General features: G+C 42.1%; 1 protein-coding gene across 1 annotated transcript in view; it reads right to left on the bottom strand.

Annotated features, from left to right (window-relative positions):
• The window catches only part of MAP3K15 (mitogen-activated protein kinase kinase kinase 15), a 78,019-nt gene that overhangs the window by 23,697 nt on the left and 32,150 nt on the right, over positions 1-22,172 (bottom strand). Inside the window, exons 12-18 of the mRNA XM_036304247.1 lie at positions 17,800-17,849; positions 16,187-16,282; positions 14,578-14,665; positions 12,581-12,714; positions 8,512-8,639; positions 5,514-5,644; positions 5,278-5,383 (exon numbers count right to left, since the gene is read on the bottom strand). Coding sequence (XP_036160140.1) covers positions 5,278-5,383; positions 5,514-5,644; positions 8,512-8,639; positions 12,581-12,714; positions 14,578-14,665; positions 16,187-16,282; positions 17,800-17,849 — 733 coding nt within the window. The remainder of the gene's footprint in view (positions 1-5,277; positions 5,384-5,513; positions 5,645-8,511; positions 8,640-12,580; positions 12,715-14,577; positions 14,666-16,186; positions 16,283-17,799; positions 17,850-22,172) is intronic.

Below are 22,172 nucleotides of genomic sequence, written 5' to 3'. Positions count from 1 at the left end.
AACACAGTGCTGGACCTTTGGCAGCTGCCTAGTGGAGGAGACAGACATCATGATGATGGTGATGATGATGGTGGTAGCTGTGGAAATGGCAAAATGTAGTAAATACTATAACAGGTGCCTGGTTCGAGCCAGGGAAAACTATGGCTGGGTCAATTTGGGTCTCCGAGAAGTAAATGCCAAGACAGGATTAGGTATATGAGAGAATTGTTGGGGGAGAATATATATGAAGGATAAAGGGGGGGACAGGATGGGAAGGGGGAGCTGTCAGACTACAATGAAGGTCTGACGCCTGGGAATGGAGAAGATGAAGGAAGAATTGGGTAGGAAGGGTCTCAAATGGCACAGCATCTCTCAGCTCCAGCCATGCCAGTGGGGAGTCCAAAAGTTGCCTACTGTAAGTGTCCCACATTCATTCTAGTTACCCCACCACGCTGAGTCATTGGCTAGGAATAGTCAGGGTAAAGCATGAGCATGCCATGAACATGTTGACAGATCCAAAGGGATAGCAGCTGGGGCTGCCAGGGAACCAGACGCCTGCTGTAAAGGTCAGGGAGGTGGACAAAGGGATTGGGAGGACTTCTAGGCAAGGGGAAGAGCTTGAGTAAAGGTCCATGGATGTAAAGTATAGGGTGAGTCCAGGGAGCTACAAGTGATGCCTTACACAGGCAGGGGTAGGAAGAATGAAGGAGGCAGCGGCCAGGGCCCAGCCCAATGGCAAGCTGTGTATTCCAAAGGCTCTGGCTTTGGACTTTTTCCTGTGGCCCATGAGCCACCATAGGGAAGGTGGTGATCAGACAGGGAGAAGGGGCTGGCTATTGAAGGACTGTTGTACATATAGGAACAGAGAAGGCATCAAAGGTTCTGGCAGTAAAATCCTGGAAATTTTGCTTTCCTTAAAGCTGGCTCTCTAAAGGGCTTCATATCCTCTCTAAATGCACTCCCCCTGATTTGTGCGCACACACTGCTCACCCAGCCAGCCATGGCTCTCAGATACCTACACCCATACAGGGGTACAGAGTTCAAAACAAAATGATCAGTAGATCCACAGATATTGATCCAGGGGCCTCCTACCCAGATCAAGGGGTTCAAAGGGTTGAAATAGTAGAGACTGAAGGTAGGGGGTGTTGACAACTACTTCTTTAGAGAGAACTGTGCTGGGAGCTCTACCCATTCTCATTCAAGGAACTGTGGAAGGACCGTCCTCAGAAGGGGGTGGGCCCATGGTGACTCAAACAAGTCAGCATAAGTCACACTTGAAAGGAGGCTACATGTGTTAGCATCTTCCATGGGCTCCTAGAGATAATGTGAGAGCACAAAGTTTCAAAATTTAATATTAATGAAGTACAGAAATGAGAAATAAGGTGCAGCTTCCCAAGGACTCAGGGGCCACCCCAGCTTCCCTGCCCAAGGGATGGGCCTATTGGAAGGGGGCCCCACTTCCTCCTACCCAAAGTCCTTTCAGGTCCTTGGAGGCCCACTCAGAGCTTCATATGTATGTGTCTCCTGCAGGTAAGCTGCACAGATAGCTGGTTCCCATGGGAACGAAAGCAGCTTAAGAGAAACTGCAGGTGACCATAGAGTCTGCAGATATCTTCATGCCCTCCTCACAGCAGGTGAAAGGTGCATGAACCCTAGATACCAGATGTGAGACTCATTGTAGAAATAATGTTTTAGGGTCTTTTAAAAAGGAATCCTGCCCAAAGGCAGTCCTGGATCCCTCAGCAGGAAGAGAGAGATTAATATGCAAGGGGTGAAAGATTGGGGTGGGGGCAGGGTACAGTCAGCTCAAGGACAGGCTCCTAAACATGGCATGGGAGCCATATTCAGAGGGACCCAGCCAGAAAATGTTAATAGTAATAGCACACAAAGCCAGCCTAGATCAGTGCGAACCAAGTGAAAATGAGCTGTGGCCCTTTCCTCTTCTCCTGCAGCTTGTCCAGAGGGAAGAGGGGAGGGAGGGAGAAAAGGTCCTGATTCTGGCGCTGTGTGCCGCTGGGCCAACAGGGACGGGGCGGAGACTGCCCCTTGAATGAGGACCAGAGTGTTGACTAATATGGTAGCCAGAACCCTTCCAAGTGTAGATTGTGTTTGCTTCTCAAAGTGCCATTAAGACTTTCTCTTTGAGACTGACTGACAGTTGTCAGAGGGAAGGGGGTTTGGGAGGCTGGGTGAAAAAGGTGAAGGGATTAAGTACAGATTAGTAGTTACAGAATACTCATAGAGATGTAGAGTACAGCATAGGGAATACAGTTACTAATATTATAATAACTACATATGGTGCTAGTTGGGTACTTGAAAATTGGGGGAGACCACTCTGTAAAGTACATTATTATCTAACCACTATGCTGTACATCTAAAATGAATAAAAAATATTGAATGTAAATTGTAATTGAAAAATAAAAATAAATAAGAAACGAAAAATTAAAAAAAAAAGACTTTCTCTTTGTTATCTAAGGGTGGCTGGAAAAGTCATGGGAAATGACTGGTGCCCCAAGCAGGATGTAAAGTGCAGTGAGAGACAAAAATAAAATGGCTTACACCCTCTGAGTCCGCCATGTTTAACATGTTAGTTATGCCCATAAACACAATTCTCTCAAAGGCTCCTGCCATCTCTACTAACCCATGACTTCTAAGTGCAAATTAGTATTTATTTATTTATTTTTATCAAATCTTTCTGTTGCAATTGCTATGAATCAGGTACTGCTCAAAGCTCCTCACCAATATTAACTCATTTAATCCTCACAAAGGCTCTATGGAGTAGGTACTTTGAGCATCTGTTTTACTTGTGAAGCAACTGAGGCACAGTGCTTAAGTAACATGCCCAAGGTCACACGGCTAGCAAGTGATTGAGAACAAATCTGAACCAAGGGATGTTTATAGCACAGACCAGAAGAGAGTTCCTGTTTCAAGTTCCACTCCTCTGTATTGACCCAAGAAAGATGAAAACATATGTCCACAAAAAAGCTTGTATGTGAGTGTTCATAGCTGTGTCATTCACAATAACCCCCAAAGTGGAAATAACCCCAGTGACCACTAATTGGTGGGTGGATAAACAGAATGTGACCTAGCCACACAACGGAAGACTATTCAGCCAGAAAAGGAACCAAGTGCCAACATAGACTATAGCGCAGTGAACCTCAAAAAGAGTGTACAGTGAATGAAGCTCCATGCAAAGGACCACACATGCTGCCACTCAGTTTCTGGCAAATCTATGCAGAGGGTAGATCAGCAGGGGTCTGGGGCTGGGTGGGAATGGGATTTAACTGAAAGGTGGAACAGGGATCTTTTCTGGGGGTGATAGAAACATACGAAACCTAGCTTGTGGTGATGGCTGCACAACTAGGAAAACCATTGAATTGTGCACTTTAAATGTGTGCATTTTATGATATGTAAGTTATACCTCAATAACTCTAATAAACAAAAGCAAAGAGGACTGATACTGGTCAGAAAGGCCCTTTCTCCTGTTTTAGCAGGTTTACATACACATGAAGACCCTTCGGAGGAACACAGGAGGGAGGGTTTCAGGCCAAGGAGTTGCCTGAAGCCTTTGGCTCTCTTTTTAGGCTCTGAGAGCCTTTGGGCAGTTGTGTGGAAAAGGCCCTCTGTGTCCACCCTGAGATTTCTGTTTTGCAAAGAGTAATTATATACAGGGGAATTTTCTGCCCAAAATGAGACCTCTTTTTTATTATTCCCCAAACACCCCAGCATCATTTTGCAATGCAAAATTCATGCCTCCTCAAGCCAATTACTTGGGAAAATTTGATATGTGATAATGAATTATACACGTCTCTGTGAAAATTTTTTCTCCTTGGGGATGCTAATTATGAGATAAATTGTTGGGGGTTTTATGCCTTGAAATAAGTTCTTGTCATATCAGAGTCCCTCTTGCTACATTTTGCCAAGCTAATCGGCGGCTTCCAAAGAGGAAGATTTAAGTCACTTTCAGTTAAGGTAATAAAAATATGTTCCAGTCTTATGTACATATATACACACTCATATACCTGTTGATATATGTATATTTATATCAGAAACAATGGAAATCCAATACACTCTTCCTTTGGCAGATTATGCAATCTTTTGCATAATCTTTTTCCATTTTGAGTGCATGTACCTCCCTGGTTTACAACTGAAAAGTCATTTCTAATGTATAAAAGTTCCCTTTAGATAGGGAATGTGTCTCTATTATGGGCATCCGATGGCCAACATACAATAATTCTCTTGTTGAATAAAAGTCTTCCAAAGCTGAGACAGTAATCACCCAAACTAAGGCCAACTCTATCCATTGTACAGCTTGGTGCTGCAGGAACAGAGAACAGTCATCTGGCTTTTATAGCTTATTTCAGAGCTATAAAATCAAAAGCACTGTCTCATAATTCCATTAAGCAAGATCGTTGTGATCCTTGTATTATACCTTACGGGATCATAAACCTTTACTTATCTAAAATTAGTATGGAACTTCTTCCCAAAGATGAAAATTTTTGCTATAGTTGCTTTTAAGCAGCCATAGGTAAAAGCCATAGGTACCAAAAGCCATAGGTAGCTTTTTAAAATTATATATTTTTATTGATTTCAGAGAGGAAGGGAGAGGGAAAGAGAGAAACATCAATGATGAGAGAGAATCATTGATTGGCTGTCTCCTGCATGCCCCCTACTAGGGATGAGCCTACAATCCTGTGACCCTTTAGTCCGCAGGCTGACGCTATATCCACTGAGCCAAACCGGCTATGGCTATAGGTAGCGTTTGAGCACCATTCTACTCATTGGTCTGTAAATGGAAATCTATCTGGCAATTTTAGACCACTCTATGAATCCAGTCCCTCTCAACACTTAAATGATACATCACTAACACTTGGAAAAGAAGCTCCAATTCCTCAAATCCACTTAGCGTACCATATTCCTGTCTTTGGAAACGTAATCCTATCAAAGCATGAGGTACCAGAATTCACCCAAGTAACAGGCTATTTGTATGACAGACCAATAAGATATCCTACTTAGTTATCTGAGGAATACTGTTGTTCAGAATTATCCATGATTCCAAATTACGTGCTGCTAAACTTGAAAGAGATGCCACCATTTTGCCGATTACTTAGAAACCCTCAGAAACCTCAGAGCATTACATTGACCCAACATTTGAAGGCAAAGAAGAAAGTAAGGCAATCTTGTTGCCACAGTAGCTGGCTAAGTGCATCATTATGACAAAGTTCAAACAACTTGAAATCTGAGACAATACACCGTTCAATTCAATTATCAATTGCCCACAAGCCAAGCTCTGATTACCAGCAAAAATCTCTGTACATGCATTCACTCCTACAAGACGTGCAGAGGTTCCAAAATCAGAGATTTTCACCACTCCACTATAGATATTCACCAGAATATTATCACCCTGTAGAAAAGAAAGAACAAATGCTTAAAAACAGATTTCAAAAAAACCGAAAGCAAAACAGATTTGGACCTTAAGAAACAGTGATCTGAGATGCATTTACAAGATCTCTTTGGCTCAGACAAGCAAATACCTTTATGTCTCTGTGCACAATCTGGTTTTGGTGGAGATAGTTCAGGCCTTCCAGGATCTGCTTAGTGTAAACCTTGAGGGTGGACTCCTTTATCGGCCCCCACTTTGATTTCAAAAGAGAAGAAAGGCTTCCTGGAAATGGACACAGCAGAAAACTCATCAGGGTGACGAAGATTAAGTTCTAAGAGTGCAGGGAAATAAAGTCCGGTGATGTTTCGATCCTAATATAAGCACTCACACCAAAATTTTTGTAGCTGGGCTAAATGCAATGCCTTTTCCTCCATCTGTTGCCTGTTTCCAAATGAGTGAGCACTGCAGCCAGAGAAGGAACTAGAAGTGAATCAGCACATCAGCCTGACTGGAGGAGGTGGAGAGTGGAGCCCCTTTGTGACCCTGGAAATTCAGGGGGGCCACCTTTGGGTTTAGCTCTGATCAGCCGTACAAAGTCAGAAGAAGAGCACAACAGTTGCTCTGTGACCTTGGGATGGCTGGCCCAACACTGTAGATCCTGGATATATGTCTCAGCCACTCAGCTTGGATCAAAGCCACATCTTACCCCTCACCCTGAGTTCAGAGGTGGACAGGACTAGAGGGAGGGGCTTTTTAGGGCGACAGGGACCAGGATCAGAGGAGGCTGGGTCTCTCCATCCTCATTATGAGAAGTCCCCAATGCCAGGTCATAGGGACAGTGCCATCTGAGCAACCCCCTGCAATTATACTATTAAACATTAAACCTTTAGGCCCAAAGTCAGGGGTCCTCAAACTTTTTAAACAGGGGGCCAGTTCACTGTCCCTCTGACTGTTGGAGGGCCAGACTATAGTTTAAAAAAATACTATGAACAAATTCCTATGCACACTGCACATATCTTATTTTGAAGTAAAAAAACAAAACGGGAACAAATACAATATTTGTATTTGCATGTGGCCCGCGGGCCGTAGTTTGAGGACCCATGCTCAAAGTAAACCTCCCTTCACTTTACTTTTAAAGGTCATTGTGCAGGCCCTTAGGCATCAGCCAGCCTCGGCTCCCCGACCCTCCGCCTCTTTACCCAGAGCTGTGGGGGGGGGGGGGAATACACCTTGCTATGCCTCAGTTTCCCCATCTGCAAAAGGGGATGTATACATCTATTGTCATTCTTAAACCTCACACCTAGAATATTAATTAACGTGAATAGCAACTGACATATTTTCTGTTAGACTATGAGTAACCTGAGGGAAGAGGAAACTTTATTTCTCCTTAATGTAATCCTCAAAATCAAGCCCACTGTCTGGCTCTTAATATACATAAGTTAGGCTCCTACTATAATAGTAGGCTATTAATACTTGTTAGTTGAATGAGTAAATACAGATTTCTAACTGAAGTTCTTACATTTGTATTGAGATTATAATTATCATTATTATTAATTTTTTAATTACTTAAATGAAGACGTACTGAGTTCTTGCTCTCTGCCACACACCATTTCATTTTAAGAGCTTTACATACATTTTCTCATTCAGTCCATCCAAACCCTCACTAAGAGAGGGTCAATATTACTCTAATACTTATTACCACACCTGTGGACAAAAAGGGGCCACATGCTAACCTGACTAACTCAGGAAAGGCCTGCATGGCGGCCTTGCAAACTCAAGAGACCTAAAGTAACCACAAAGTATAACTTTTTAAATTAAACAGCAGTTTATAGTGGGTAGTCATGTCCTAGGCCAGTATCTTCCCCGACAAAGATCAACTAAGATCTTTACTGAGCCTATTATCTTTTTGCATCTAAGATAACTTACCTGTGAAATGTCAGGGTAACTTTAACTTCTCTTTTTCTGGACCCCTCAGGGCACAGCCCTGGCGCCCTGAGACCACAGATCCCCTCATTGTTATTTTTATCATATTAATTGTTGACTGTTAACTCCCTTACACCCATCTGTGTAAAGAAGTATGTGTCTATCATTTTACTATTTATCCAATCCCAGAGGTTTCCCTGCTTTGCTTTCTCCCACCTCCCTAATCTATCACCAATGGATTTCATGTAACCCACTTATGTCTCCTCCTTTGACTGTAATGTATAAAACAAGGTGAGCCCTAGCCAGTTTGGCTCAGTGGATAGAGCATTGGTCTGCGGACTGAGGGGTCTCAGGTTCTATTTTGGTCAAGAGCACATGCCTATGTTATGTTGAAGGCTTGATTCCCTAGGAGGCATGCAGGAGGCAGCCAGTCAATGATTCTCTCTCATCATTCATGTTTCTATCTCTCCTTCTCCCTTCCTCTCAGAAATCAACAAAATATATTAAAACAAGGTGAAAAACTGCCATTCTCTGGAGCACTATCTCAATACGTTGAGATTCTGCTTCCTGGCAACTGTCAACAGTTTGGCTCAAGTAAACTCACAATTTTTTTTACAGGTTTTAGTGTGTGTGTGTGTGTGTTTTACGTTTACACACCAATTATTGTAGTAATTGTTATTACTACAAGTTATATTTCATTTAGTCGATCAGAAAACTGAGGGCACAGAGAAGTAAAGAATTTGCCTGAGGTCACACAACTTGCAGACAGACCAATTCAAATTAGACGATCTGCCTCCAGACACAAGGAACTCATAGTCTTGCACCATACTGCTGCTTTTGGAGATTTTGTAGATAAAGCACTGGTGTTGATTTCACTGCCAACATGTTATTTTACAATGTTATTTTAATAAACCTCTGTCCTGACTTGTTTAAACCACCTTTGAACTCCTAGATTGTGAAGGCCTTAAGACTGGAGACTACGCTTTACTCATCTCTGTCTCCATCACTCAGTAGACCCTCAATGAATATTTGATGACTGAATTAAGAAACCAGAAATGGACTGTTTGTGACAATGGAAAGTTGCATCCAACTGCTCTGAGAAATAAATGCTTTTCCACATCTGAGAGGTCTGTCATTCTTTAAATGGCAGGATGGATAATGATATGCATATTATATCCCATCAGTGATTTTCAGAGTGTGAGACCAGAAGACCAGCGACTACTCACCCCCAGGCACCTGCTCCATGAATATCTTAATGTAGCCATTTTCAGAAACAGAGCCCAGGTACTGAACGACATTGCGGTGCTTGAGGTTCTTGTGCAGGGCTATTTCATCATGAAGAGACTGGGAGTTCCTAGTAGGAAAAACAAAGCCAGTGTCACCTGCCAAATCCCAGGGGCTTAGGGTCCACATTATATCACCAGTACCTGCCCTATTGGTCATCACTTCTTTCTGGAAACTTTTTCTCCCTTGGATCCCATGAGCCTAATCAGCTTCCCATTTGTAAATTAGGGGTAATAATACCAGCCACACAGGGCTGCTGGGGACCAAAGTGGGTCAAATTTCTCAGACACTCATTGGAGTCCCTGCTGTGTGGTAGGTACTCATTAAATGGCTGCTGCTGTTATGATCACTAGTGTGTTAGGGCCTGAACACTTTAGCCATCCTTGGCCTCTCTCACCAGCCCCCATGAAAGGTGGTGTTCTAGAAGGTTCTGTCCTCAGCATTCTAGTCTCATTCTGCAGACTCACTCTAGACCAGGGGTCCTCAAACTTTTTAAACAGGGGGCCAGTTCACTGTCCCTCAGACTGTTGGAGGGCCGGACTATAGTTTAAAAAAAAACTATGAACAAATTCCTATGCACACAGCGGCAGCAAAAATACCCGGCGGGCCGGATAAATGTTTTCGGCGGGCCCCATGTGGCCCGCGGGCCGTAGTTTGAGGACCCCTGCTCTAGACTATAGCAGAAGCCACCTAATGGACCTCCCTGTCCCAGCTTCTGGCCTCTTGTCTATTCTATCCCTAGTCACCATGCTCCCTCTTCCTAAAACAGACATCTCATCATTTAATTTTCCTTCACAAAGTTCACATAAAGACCATATTGCTTAACATGGCACAAAAGAACCTTCAAACTCAGGTCAGACTACATCTTTTAAAATTTTTGCCTCATCTCAAGAACCCTTTACTGTCCCACTTTCTATATTCAAGTCACAACAACAGACAATTTGTTGTTCTCTGAATACACCGTGCTTAACAGCGCTGTTCTTCCCTCAGCATAGAATGCTCTGGCCTCCTTTTCTACCAAGCAAACTCCTAGTCATCCCTCAAAGATGATTTATTTCTTAAACTTTCCACAAATCACCCAGGAAAAGTAATTCATTCCTTTCCTATGCTCTACAAACTCTCTGTGTACCCTTTTTTATAACACTTGCCACTCTAGCTTCCAGGCAGGTTTCTGTATTCCCTACCAAACTGGGAGAACCCTGGGATAAGGACAGTATCCTAGTAACCTTTTAGTCTCCAGTGTCAACCCAGAATCTGGCACAGAGAAAGTGCCAAATATCATAAGTTCAGGCTGTAAATTTAGGAAATGGGACCAAACAGTCTCTAAGGTCCCTTCTAGCTCTGAATCCCAGGGACAGCTATCAGCAATGAAAAGCTGAAACAACTATAGCAATCAGTTGAAGGAGACAGTACATGCAGCAATCCCCCTCCCCCCCAAAACACTTCATAGTCAACACTGCAATGTACTTATTTAGAATTAGGTGGGAAAGAAATTTTAAAAGGAATAATCATTTAATTAGACTAAAAAATGTGAAGAAATGAGTTAGGCTGGAAGAGGTTAATGAGGTGGGGAGGGGGGGAAAGAGGACCTATGTAATACTTTTAACAATAAAGATTTTTTAAAAAGTTATAAAAAAAAAAAAAGAGAGAAAAGAAATTGTTAGAACCAAGATGGCGGCATAGGTTAACGCCGGAGTTTGCTGCTTTGAACAACTACTTCAGAAGTGAAACCAAAAAACGGAAGGGACATCACCCAGAACCACAGGAACGCTGGCTGAGTGGAAGTCCTACAACTAGGAGGAAAGAGAAACGCATACGGACACTCAGAGGAGGCGCAGTGCTGAAGTCAAATTCTGAGGTGCGGAGTGCGCGGAGCGGGCTGGCGGCGGAGGGCGCGGTTGGCGTTTTCAATCGGGAGGGAGTCGAAGACTCTGAGCTCCAGATCCGGGCGAGTCTTTAGGGACCCAGACTCAAACGGGAGAAGCGGGACTGTCTGGCTTCGGTCAGAGCGAGTGCAGCTTTCTCTCCGAGCTTTGCAGCGGGTGCTGGGACTCAGAGAGGCAGAGCCCCTGGGGACAGGACTGAGAGCCGCCATAACTGCTCTCTCCGGCCCACCCTGTTGATCCTGTGCGACCCGCCCCGCCCAAGCCCTGCACACAGGCATTTGCCGGATAGCCTCAGGCAAAGGCTAGATTAGCACCTCCCTAGAGGACAGAAGTTCTCTCACTGCTGACACAGCTGATTCTCATAGCCACTTGGCCTGGAGGTCAAACCCTCCCTGGAATTAGCTACAACAATCAAGATTTAACTATAAGACTGCGAACAAAGACCACAAGGGGGTGCACCAAGGAAGCATAACAAAATGCGGAGACAAAGAAACAGGACAAAATTGTCAATGGAAGATATAGAGTTCAGAACCACACTTTTAAGGTCTCTCAAGAACTGTTTAGAAGCCGCCGATAAACTTAATGAGATCTACAAGAAAACTAATGAGACCCTCGATCTTATATTGGGGAACCAACTAGAAATTAAGCATACATGGACTGAAATAACGAATATTATACAGACTCCCGACAGCAGACCAGAGGAGCGCAAGAATCAAGTCAATGATTTGAAATGCGAGGAAGCAAAAAACACCCAACCGGAAAAGCAAAATGAAAAAAGAATCCAAAAATGCGAGGATAGTGTAAGGAGCCTCTGGGACAGCTTCAAGCGTACCAACATCAGAATTATAGGGGTGCCAGAAGATGAGAGAGAGCAAGATATTGAAAACCTATTTGAAGAAATAATGACAGAAAACTTCCCCCACCTGTTGAAAGAAATGGACTTACAGGTCCAAGAAGCGCGGAGAACCCCAAACAAAAGGAATCCAATGAGGACCACACCAAGACACATCATAATTAAAATGCCAAGAGCAAAAGATAAAGAGAGAATCTTAAAAACAGCAAGAGAAAGAAACTCAGTTACCTACAAGGGAATACCCATACGACTGTCAGCTGATTTCTCAACAGAAACTTTGCAGGCCAGAAGGGAGTGGCAAGAAATATTCAAAGTGATGAATACCAAGAACCTACAACCAAGATTACTTTATCCAGCAAAGCTATCATTCAGAATTGAAGGTCAGATAAAGAGCTTCACAGATAAGGAAAAGCTAAAGGAGTTCATCACCACCAAACCAGGATTATATGAAATGCTGAAAGGTATCCTTTAAGAAGAGGAAGAGGAAGAAAAAGGTAAAGATACAAATTATGAACAACAAATATGCATCTATCAACAAGTGAATCTAAGAATCAAGTGAATAAATAATCTGATGAACAGAATGAACTGTTGATTATAATAGAATCAGGGACATAGAAAGGGAATGGACTGACTATTCCTGGGGGGGAAAGGGGTGTGGGAGATGCGGGAAGAGACTGGACAAAAATCGTGCACCTATGGATGAGGACAGTGGGTGGGGAGTGAGGGCAGAGGGTGGGGCGGGAACTGGGAGGAGGGGAGTTATGGGGGGAAAAAAAAGAGGAACAAATGTAATAATCTGAACAATAAAGATTTAATTAAAAAATAAAAAAAATTAAAAAAATTAAAAAAAAAGTTATAAAAAAAGAAATGAGCTAGTATTACTGGTGATGAAAAAAACAAAAACAAAACAACACCCTAAATCTATGTGTGGGGTTGAAAGGCAGGGCATAAAATAAGTCTGTATTGTAAAAAGCTAAATTTTTACCACATTTCATATTCTGTAAAAATATAAAACTGTCGACTTAGTTGATGGGTGGAAATAAAACTAATTTTCTTTTAAAGTATGACTGCAATCCCCATGCCTCTTGGTTCCTCTCAATCTATTTATAATATGCAGAGAACAAAAGTAAATCACCCTTATTACTAGAGAATTGCAAATTTTTTGATGACATGATGTTCTTATCCTTAAATCCTTCGCACCATTGGTGGTGGACACGGGATTTAGTTGTGGAGGTGATGACTGAAGAAATGTGGAAGGTCTGCCCCACTTGCCTGAAATCTTTCTCTGGGATTTCTTTGATGGCTATCCGTACTTGATTACGCAGGTCTCTCCCAGAATACACGATCCCGTATGAGCCTTTTCCCAGCACAACTCGATTACCATTCATATCAAGGTCATACTCATACTAAAGAAGGAAAAGTAAGATTAAAAAGCACACCACTTGTGGAGAAGCCCCATAACAGCCCAAACATTGTACTGCAATTTTTAAAAACTTCTGAAGCCCAGCTGGTGTGGCTCAGTGGCTGAGCTTTGATCCATGAGCCAGGAAATCATGGTTCCACTCCTGGTCAGGGTTTGATCCTCAGTAGGGGGCTTGCAGGAGGCAGCTAATCAATGATTCTTTCTCATCATTGGTGTTTCTATCTCTCTCTCCCTCTCCCTTCCTCTCTGAAATCAATAAAAATATGTTTTAAAAAATAAATAAAAACTTATGAATAATGTTCAGTACCAAGCAAGTCACATTTCTTAGGTTATGTTCTTTTAATTAAATACTTATTTTAAAGGGGTAGAATTCTCAGTTACCCATATATTCATAACATGATTTTATGAAATAGAATCCAAGAAATTAAAAAATATGGCTCATCTGCAACTTAGCTGGCTCACCCTTTGGAGATTACTCCCCATTTTAATGCTGCAATTTAAAAATGGTTCTTAGCATGTTAACTACCCCAAATAGGTGTTTTCCTGCATGATCCCTTATTAGCTTATTAGAAAACAAACCTTTCTATAGCCCAGAAAGAATGGGAAGGTCAATAAAATTAAATTTGTCTTAATACAAAGTACATATGCTGGGCCTCCTCCCCCCTTTCGGATGTATAAATCCAGCATTACATATACTGTACAAAGTGACCTATAATTAGGACTGCTATTTTGTTCCCCAAAATTTATCATCAAAAGTTGGTACACAGCTGCATTCTAGTTCAGTGGTCGCCAACCAGTGGACTGCTGACCACTGGTGGTCTGTGAAGTCCAAAAGGTTGGTGACCGCTGTTCTAGTTGATTCTTCTTGAGGATTAAAACAAATGGAACTCTATGCTGAGCAATACTTATGTAAAGCAGAAGCAACAACGGATTATTTCTGTTGCTTCCTATGCTCTACTGTGCCAACTTATGGAAGTACAGAGAACAGTGTGCATGCATGTCTCTTCCCATCTACTTCTAGGGGTGCTCATGACAATTAAGGTTACTAATGAGTCCCCATTACTGTCTGATTAAACCAGACATCATCAACCTGCTCCATAAAAGGTTTCTATTACACACCTTTCTCTGTCCCACATCTGTTACCTTCAAAGTACATCCCTTAGTTCATTCCTACAATAAACATTGATTCTAAGCTAAGAATTCAAATACCTGACTCAATTATTAAAATTACCCCTTTGATATTTTTCTGAAAGCAGCTTCAAGGAATTAATTTCAGTGTAATTTGAAAGTATAATAAAATTCCATTAAATAGTAATCATTGGGAGAACCTGAATTAATGGAAAAGCTGAATAATTGAGCAAGATTTAAATATATGTGTAATGGTGTACTACAACTGTGCTATTCAAAAGAGCTTATGATGATCCTATTTTCTTAAAAATGATTTTAAAATCGTTATATTTAATATACTATATGCAAGTAGCTATAACTAAAGTCATCGTAGGCATAAATGAAAAAGTCTGCTTCTAGTTGGTCAACTATTTTTCTTGTAATCTCACAAACATGATTAACTGGCTTAGAAAAAAACTTTTCCAGAGATTGTGTATAACAGAAAATTTTAGTCTAGTCTATGCCAAAGTTTTCTTAAACATCCTGGCTGAGAGTTTTTCTATGGAGATGCATTAAACTTAATCTCTGAAAGCCATGGATAGTGATGGTTAGCTCGTTCATAAATGAGTATTTTTAAATACACATATAAAATTTTTTCACAAAAAAATGCAGTATTTTCTTTAAGCATCAAAGATACAATAAATAACTTTTTCCATGTTCTAGGTCTTCTGTGACTCACCTCCAAGGTGTCCTCACCAATGTCTTCCTCCATCTCCACTGTATTGTCCACTTCATTTGTTATCATCTCTTTGACCAAAAAACAAAATCTACAACAGCAAATGTCACAAAGATGCTGCTAATTATGATCACTTTTATTCCCTAACTTTACTTTAGCCATCTTACAGTAAACTACAATAAAATATAAAACAAGCTTTTATAAGTTCATGGAACAATCAATCCACTCCTTGATTTAACATGATACTTTAATGGTTATCTAATCTTGTTCAAATACTGATATGATACTTGAATCCCTTCTATCCAGTATCCCCACCAACTGGTTAGCCAATTGAGGCTTAAACACTCTAGTGATAGAGAAGTCATTACTACATAAGGCACCTCATTCTTTGAAAAATTCAATGAGAAATGCTTCACTTATATTGAACTAAGACTTCTTTTATGTGGGTCTCATCCACAGATTCCTTAGAATTAATCCCCTTTTTATATAACAGCCCATTAGAAAAAGTACATAATTTTACTATGTCCCTATTAAGTTTTTACTCCTTGTTCCCTCAATGTTTCCCCCAGGACTTGTTTGTGAGTCACTCCACTAACAGATAATTCTTCAAAAGTGTCCCTGGACTACTCTCTAAGTCCATCCCCGTGACAGTGTTCCAGGGATGATTTAATCATTATTAAGGACAGTGGGACCATCAACTCTCAAGTTGTAGACACTCTAGTTAATGGTTGGAAATAAGGTCTTTTACAGGGGAGATGTAAGAAGAAATGCACAAGGTGGCCTCATCATTCTGCTGACACAGATTAAGCTTAATATCAACTATTATGCATAAATCTTTCTCAAAAATCCTACTGAGCCATATAAGTCACTTCCTAGATTTGGATAGTTGTTTATTTGCATACAAGTGATTTGACTAATTATAAACTTTTTTTAGAATTACTGTAAGACTCAAACGAATTAAAATTTGGCTCCAAGAGAAATGAAACATGTCCACACAAAAACTTACATGCAAATGTTCATAACAGCATTATTAATAATAGCCCCAAAGTAGAAACAACCCAAATGCCTTTAATTGATGAACATATAAATTAAATGTGGTCTATCCATACAATTGAATATTCTTCAGCCACAGAAAAGTATGAAGTACTGGTACATGCTACAACACAGATGAACTTGAAAATTTTATATTAAGTGGAAGAAGCCAGTCACAAAAGACCACATATTGTATTTTATTTATATTAAATGTCAAAAATAAGCAAATCTATAGAGACAGAAAGTAGATTAATGGTTGCATAGAGCTGGAGTTGAAGGGAAAATGGGGAGTGACTGTCAAATATTGAGTTTCTTTTGTGAGTGATGAAAATATTCTAAAAGTAGATGTGGTGATTATTGCAAAACTGTAAATATACTAAAAAGAACATTAAATTGCATACTTTAAATGTCTGACTCATGTGGTATGTGAATCATATCTCAATAAAGCTGTAAAAATAATTTTCCTTAAGTTAAATTTCAGGAAAGGCAGTAGAGCAAATAAATATTTTTCACAACAAAGGCCCTTTTAAAATGATTCACCATAATTAGATTGCAAATATTTCAACCAGGTATAACTCACCTACTACAGTGCTCTTTGGTGGAAAAGCAGATTTGAAAGTCATTAGAGTTATCATAGACGTAAAGAAAGCAACACTGTTCATCAAATGTGGATATGCTGTAAAAATTTAAAACATTAAGAATGTTCTTATATATGTTATATTAATTTTTAAATTTAGAGAACAATCTAATAACAGCTTTTCTTCCATTTTACAAAATTTTAAGACTCATTGTTTTAATGGATTTAAATAGTAGGGACATTTATCTTGGTTATGTTTGAGTTTATATTCATCAACTGACTTTATTATGTATCAAGAACTTACTATATATTCATATGGGCAACAGGAAAGGGGATAAAATATGGTCTCTGTCCTCAAGAATTTAAAATTTCATAAGACAGGAAAGGTATTTGTAAAATAATTTATTATGACATAGGAATTTCTAGACTTCAAAAATACCCTACTTTTTAAAAAAGTTATTTATCTCCCTTTAAAGTGATGTAAACTTTATCCTACAGGTGATTCATTCAGTGGCCTGTGGACTCAGAATCAGAGAAAGGATATAGAGCTGTGTGGTGTAAGCCCTTAATTTGGTGGAATCTAGAAGAAGCTGAGACCTAGACAGACTGTGACTTTCCCAAGGTCAAACAGCAAGAGGGGGATTAGAACTCAGCTGCTTCAGACCTGCTCCCACCCTCAGGTGTGCTGACAGGGTAAGACTCAGAGTACAGCTGTGAAAATTTGTAAAATTTGAGACTTGAAGTCTAGACCCAAATGCTCATCACTCCTGAACCAAAGAGCAAGCACCACACCTCTCCTCAGAACACCAACCCAACCCCTTCACTAATAACAATGTCCAGGAGAACTCAGCCAAGTGTCATTACCAAGTAACTCCCCGCTTTAGTTTGGGGGGTAGAGGTGGCGGGGGGGAGGGTTGCCCTGAGAACTTGCACAGTATTGGATCAAAGAAAAAATACTTTCTCTTTCTATAGATATAACTTCATTATTTTTTTTAAAGTTTGAGATGAGAGTTTGATCTGTTACATAGAAAAAAGGTACTAAAGCATGCAATAGATTGACAATTTCAGAGGGAAGGAGGGGGCAGAAAGAGATTAACCAAAGAACTTATATGCATAACTCATGGGCAGAAATAGTGCAGTGAAGGCCTGGAGAAGGAGCGGGAGCAGAGTGGAGGGGGTGAATGGGGGACAAAAAGGGGATAGCTACAATACTTTCAACAATAAGTATAAATTTTTTAAAAATGCAAGTTAAAATGCCCCCCCCCCCCCGCCGCAAAAACAAGCCAAGAAGTCATTACTAGCAATACATTATGAATTAACTCAGATAGGGTAACAAAAGAGAAAATAGTACATTTTTTATTCCCTTAACAATTAGAATATCACATTATAAACAAGTGGAAACATTAAAGTAATAAAAAAATCATTATCTGGAAGAGATCAACCAAATGACTTGTATGCATGCATATAAGCCAAACCAAGGGACATGGACAACAGGGGGATGAGAGCATGAGTGGGGGGGGAGGATGGGGGTTAATGGGGGGAGGATGAGGACACATTTGTAATACCTTAACTAATAAAGAATTAAAAAAAAATTACATTTTATCTTACGTTCTTACCTTATTCCCTTAATGGAAGTGGCTTCAAAATTCCATTCATGGATTTCTTTCTGCAGGCATCAAAGACAAAAGTCAGTAGCTTGATTTTTTCCATGTAAAGAATAATTTTTTGTTTCATTCTATAGTCAATCACTTCTGCTATTTTACTTTTTAAAAATACATATATTTTTATTGAGTTCATAGAGGAAGGGAGAGGGAGATAGAAACATCAATGATGAGCAAGAGAATCATTGACTGGTGCCTCCTGCACACCCCCTACTGAGGATAGAGCCCACATACCTGGCATGTGCCCTGACCAGTAATCAAACTGTGACCTCCTGGTTCATAGGTTGACACTCAACCACTGAGCCACACCAACCTTAGAGGCTTAGGGGTTAGAACAATATATTTTGCATAATTTGGAAACCAGAAGCATTTTCTAATCCTATCTAATAAAAGAGAAACATGGTAATTAGCATACGACCGCTACCCTTCCCATTGGCTAATCAGGGCAATATGCAAATTAACTGCCAGCCAAGAAGGCAGCCGGCAGCCAGGCAGCTTGAAACTAACATGAGGCTTGCTTGTTTCAGTGACAGAGGACTCCAATGTTCCCTGCCTGCCGCTGCAGGCCTCTGAGCTGCAACTCTAAGCAACTATGTAACAAATATAGAAGCTAAACAAAACCCCAGAAACCTGCTTTAGTCCGCCGGGCTTCAGCCAGCAGGATCACAACATTGTAAGCAAAGGCCAGAAACCTACTTTCAGCAGCCAAGGCCTAAGAGCTGGAGTCAAGCCTCAAAGCTAAAGCTGGCCCAGAATAAAAAAGAAAAAAAGGAGCGGTTGGGAGCTTCAGTCACCCCCAGCCTGAAAACAGCCCTCAGCCCCTCACCCAGACTGGCCAGGCACCCCAGTGGGGACCCCCATCCTGAAGGGTGTGTGACCAGCTGCAAACAGCCATCATCCCCTCACCCAGGCTGGCCAGGCACCCCAGTAGGGACCCCCCACCCTGATCCAGGACACCCTTCAGGGCAAACCAGCCGGCCCCCACCCGTGCACCAGGCCTCTACCCTATATAGTAAAAGGGTAATATGCCTCCCAGCACTGGGATCAGTGGAGCCGCGAGGCCTCCCGGCACCGGGATCAGCATGACAGGGGGCAGCGCCCAAACCCCCTGATCGCCCTGCAGCTCTGTGTGTGACAGGGGGCAGGGCCACAACCTCCCTATCCACCCTGCTCTGTTCCTGACAGGGGAAGGCGCCCCAACCCCCTGATCCGCCCTGCTCTGTGCGTGACAGGGTACAGAGCCCCAACCCCCTGATGGGCCCTGCTCTGTGAGTGACAGGGGGAAGTGCCCCAACCCCCTGATTGGCCCTGCTCTGTGCATGACAGGGGGTGGCACCGCAACCTCCCCATCAACCCTGCCTTGAGTGTGACAGGGGCCGGTGCCCCAACCCCCCAATCGGTCCTACCCTGAGCGTGACTGAGGGTGGCATCACAACCTCCGGATTGCCCTGCTCTGTGCATGACAGGGGGTGGCGCCCCAACTCCCCAATGGGCCCTGCTCTGAGCCCGACCAGGGGCTGCACCTAGGGATTGGGCCTGCCCTCTGCCACCCAGGAGCAGGCCTAAGCCAGCAGGTCGTTATCTCCCGAGGGGTCCCAGACTGCGAGAGGGCACAGGCTGGGCTGAGGGACCCCTCTCCCCCCCCCCGAGTGCACAAATTTTTGTGCACCGGGCCTCTAGTGTATTATAAATATTCTTTTGTTATCTCTAATCCAGTTTAAAGCAAATGATCTAAATTTGAAACAAACAATAAGCACGTAAGTACACCATGGCTGGCCTTTCATCTTCTGTCAACATATCAGGAACATTCTAAAATGAGTGTGAGAACAGCCCACCTAAGGTGAGTGACCTGAAAAAATGTTTGGAGAAGCAAGAATGTGGCAGACAGCAGTCAGTGTTCACCAATTTTTATTTCTTTTTCTACCTGGGCACATAACTAGTAACTGTTTTCACAGCTTCCCTTGCAACTAGGTGCCACATATATTGGCCTTCTGACCAATGGGATGCAAGCAGGAGAGATGTGCATCAGCTGCAGGCCTGGCTCATAAAACCCTCCACAGGAGTGTTCTATATTCTTTCTCCATTTACTACAAGATGTAATGGGGACCCTGCCAATCTGTATAGTATATGAGACATAGATAAACTTTTATCATGTTAATACACTGACATTTGGGGGTTATTTGTTTTAGCAGCTAGCCTACCATGACTAACTGAAATTTCAATTTGTACAAGATGCACTTTAAAAAAAAATAACTGTCCCCTTCCTCCACCACTATTTCCTGACCTTAAAGTTTGCACAAAATTGAGCCTCAGAAGGAATGTCTGAAATCCCAGTTTCAGTGGCCATAGACTATATTACCAATACATCACAACAATAATTTAAAATAAGAAAATACATTTGATTAGTCTGAGGAATGTCACAAATTACCAGCTAGCCACCCCACCCCACCCCCCACCGCCGCCCCTGCGAAGAGACGTGTAAGAGCCAAATGACTGAACATATTGCTCAGGAGAACAGTTACAAGCAGTTGGGTGACAAATTTCTTGGAGCCATGATAACAGGAACAACTGGGAGGATGGTTCCCAATGGGAGAAGATCCATTCATACATGTTTATTCAGCACCTATTATGAGCCAGGCAAGGTACAAGCACTAAAGGTATGACTGAGAACAACAATGTCCCTGCCTTGATAGGGTTTACAACAGAGTGAGGGAGATGGGCAATAAATTAAATAGCAAATTAATAGTGTGATGGAGGATGAAGAGTGCTGCAAAGAAAAATAAAGCAGGGAAGGTCATTAAAGTGGGGCAGGAGGTCATGATGCTAAACCAGATGTTAAGGGAAGGCCTGATAACTTTGAACAGAAAAAGTGAGGGTGAAGGAATGAGCCATGCAGATATCTGGGGGAACAGTACCAAGCAGAGAAAACAGCACGTGCAAAGGCCCTGAAGTAGCAGTGTGCTTGGCATGTTTGGGGACCACTAAGGAGGGATCTCAATGGAATGAGTGAGAGGGTAGCGGTAAAGGAGGTTAGAGAGTTCATGAGGGAGATCACGTGGGGCCTTGGAGGCTATCATCAGGACTTCAGCTTCTACTCTGAGATGGGAAGCCACCTAAGGCCGTAAAAGATGAAAGCCATGACAGCAGATCCACCCATGTAGAGATTGAGTGTATTTCAGAGGAAAGGTGTATTCAAAGTCACTGAAAGAGAGTAGTGTTGCAGAGCGGGAATCTGCCTTTGGATTCAGGTACAGAAACATGAACTAGGGCCGATACAAGAGAGTTCTGTCTGACCCACATGCCCAGCAAGAGGCTACACATATGCAGAAAGCTCAGCCACATAAGTTTTCAAAATATTCCCAGATCATAGGTTTACTCTAGGGCAGTGGTCAGCAAACTGCGGCTCGTGAGCCACATGTGGCTCTTTGGCCCCTTGAATGTGATTTTTCTACAAAATATCGACTTCTGTGCACGGGCCACGAAGTTTCAATCACACTGTACATGCGCATCCACACATAGTATTTTGTGGAAGAGCCACACTCAAGGGGCCAAAGGGCCGCATGTGGCTCGCGAGCCGCAGTTTGCCGATCACTGGTTTAGGATATCTTTTAGGGAACTTCTCAATTTGGGAGAAAGATTTACTAGTTAAGAAAGTAAACAATAGGGAACCTTCCCTCTTTCCCTTTATATCATAATCAATAGGCATTTGGGGAGGGGAGCTGATTTGTAGGACCTATGGGTATAAAAACATAGAAGTCATGCATGGGCTGGCAATGCAGTTGGGGAGACGTTTAGGAAAACTGATAAATAAGTGACAGGATGTACTTTGTACATGATACAGGCAATGGGGTAGCCTACAGACATTCAGTGGAAGGGTGGTCAGAGATGCCTTTATAAAAGTTAGACTTGGGTAATTAGAAAGAGGAATTCCAGGGAGGAAGAAGGATAAAATCAAAAGTGCTAATGTGAGCCCTGCGATGCCAGCCTGGGGGGCAGTAGGATGGAATAGCAACTGCTATTCTGACTTCTGCTGCCACAGAGACTTTTGCCTGTTCTAGAATATTACATAAATGAAACTGTAAAGTCTGTGCTCTCTCATATCTGCAAGTGGAGCTTGTCAGGATCTTTGGTAGGTAAGGCAGGACTGGATGCACTGTTTCTGCTTTGGTGTCCTGGTGGGTCAACTGGCACTGAGCACTTGATCAGGAAAGCCACAACTGTTTTCCTCCTGTTGGAGCCCTCTGTCAGGTAGTGTCCTAATCTTTTCTGAGAGGGGATATTTAATCAGCTAAATCACGATAAGGAAATAGTCAAGATTGTAACTTTCC

This window comes from Myotis myotis, unplaced genomic scaffold (assembly GCF_014108235.1).
Source record: "Myotis myotis isolate mMyoMyo1 unplaced genomic scaffold, mMyoMyo1.p scaffold_m19_p_4, whole genome shotgun sequence".
In the NCBI taxonomy this organism is placed as follows: Eukaryota; Metazoa; Chordata; class Mammalia; order Chiroptera; family Vespertilionidae; genus Myotis; species Myotis myotis.
This window is presented reverse-complemented; position numbering and strand designations above follow the sequence as displayed.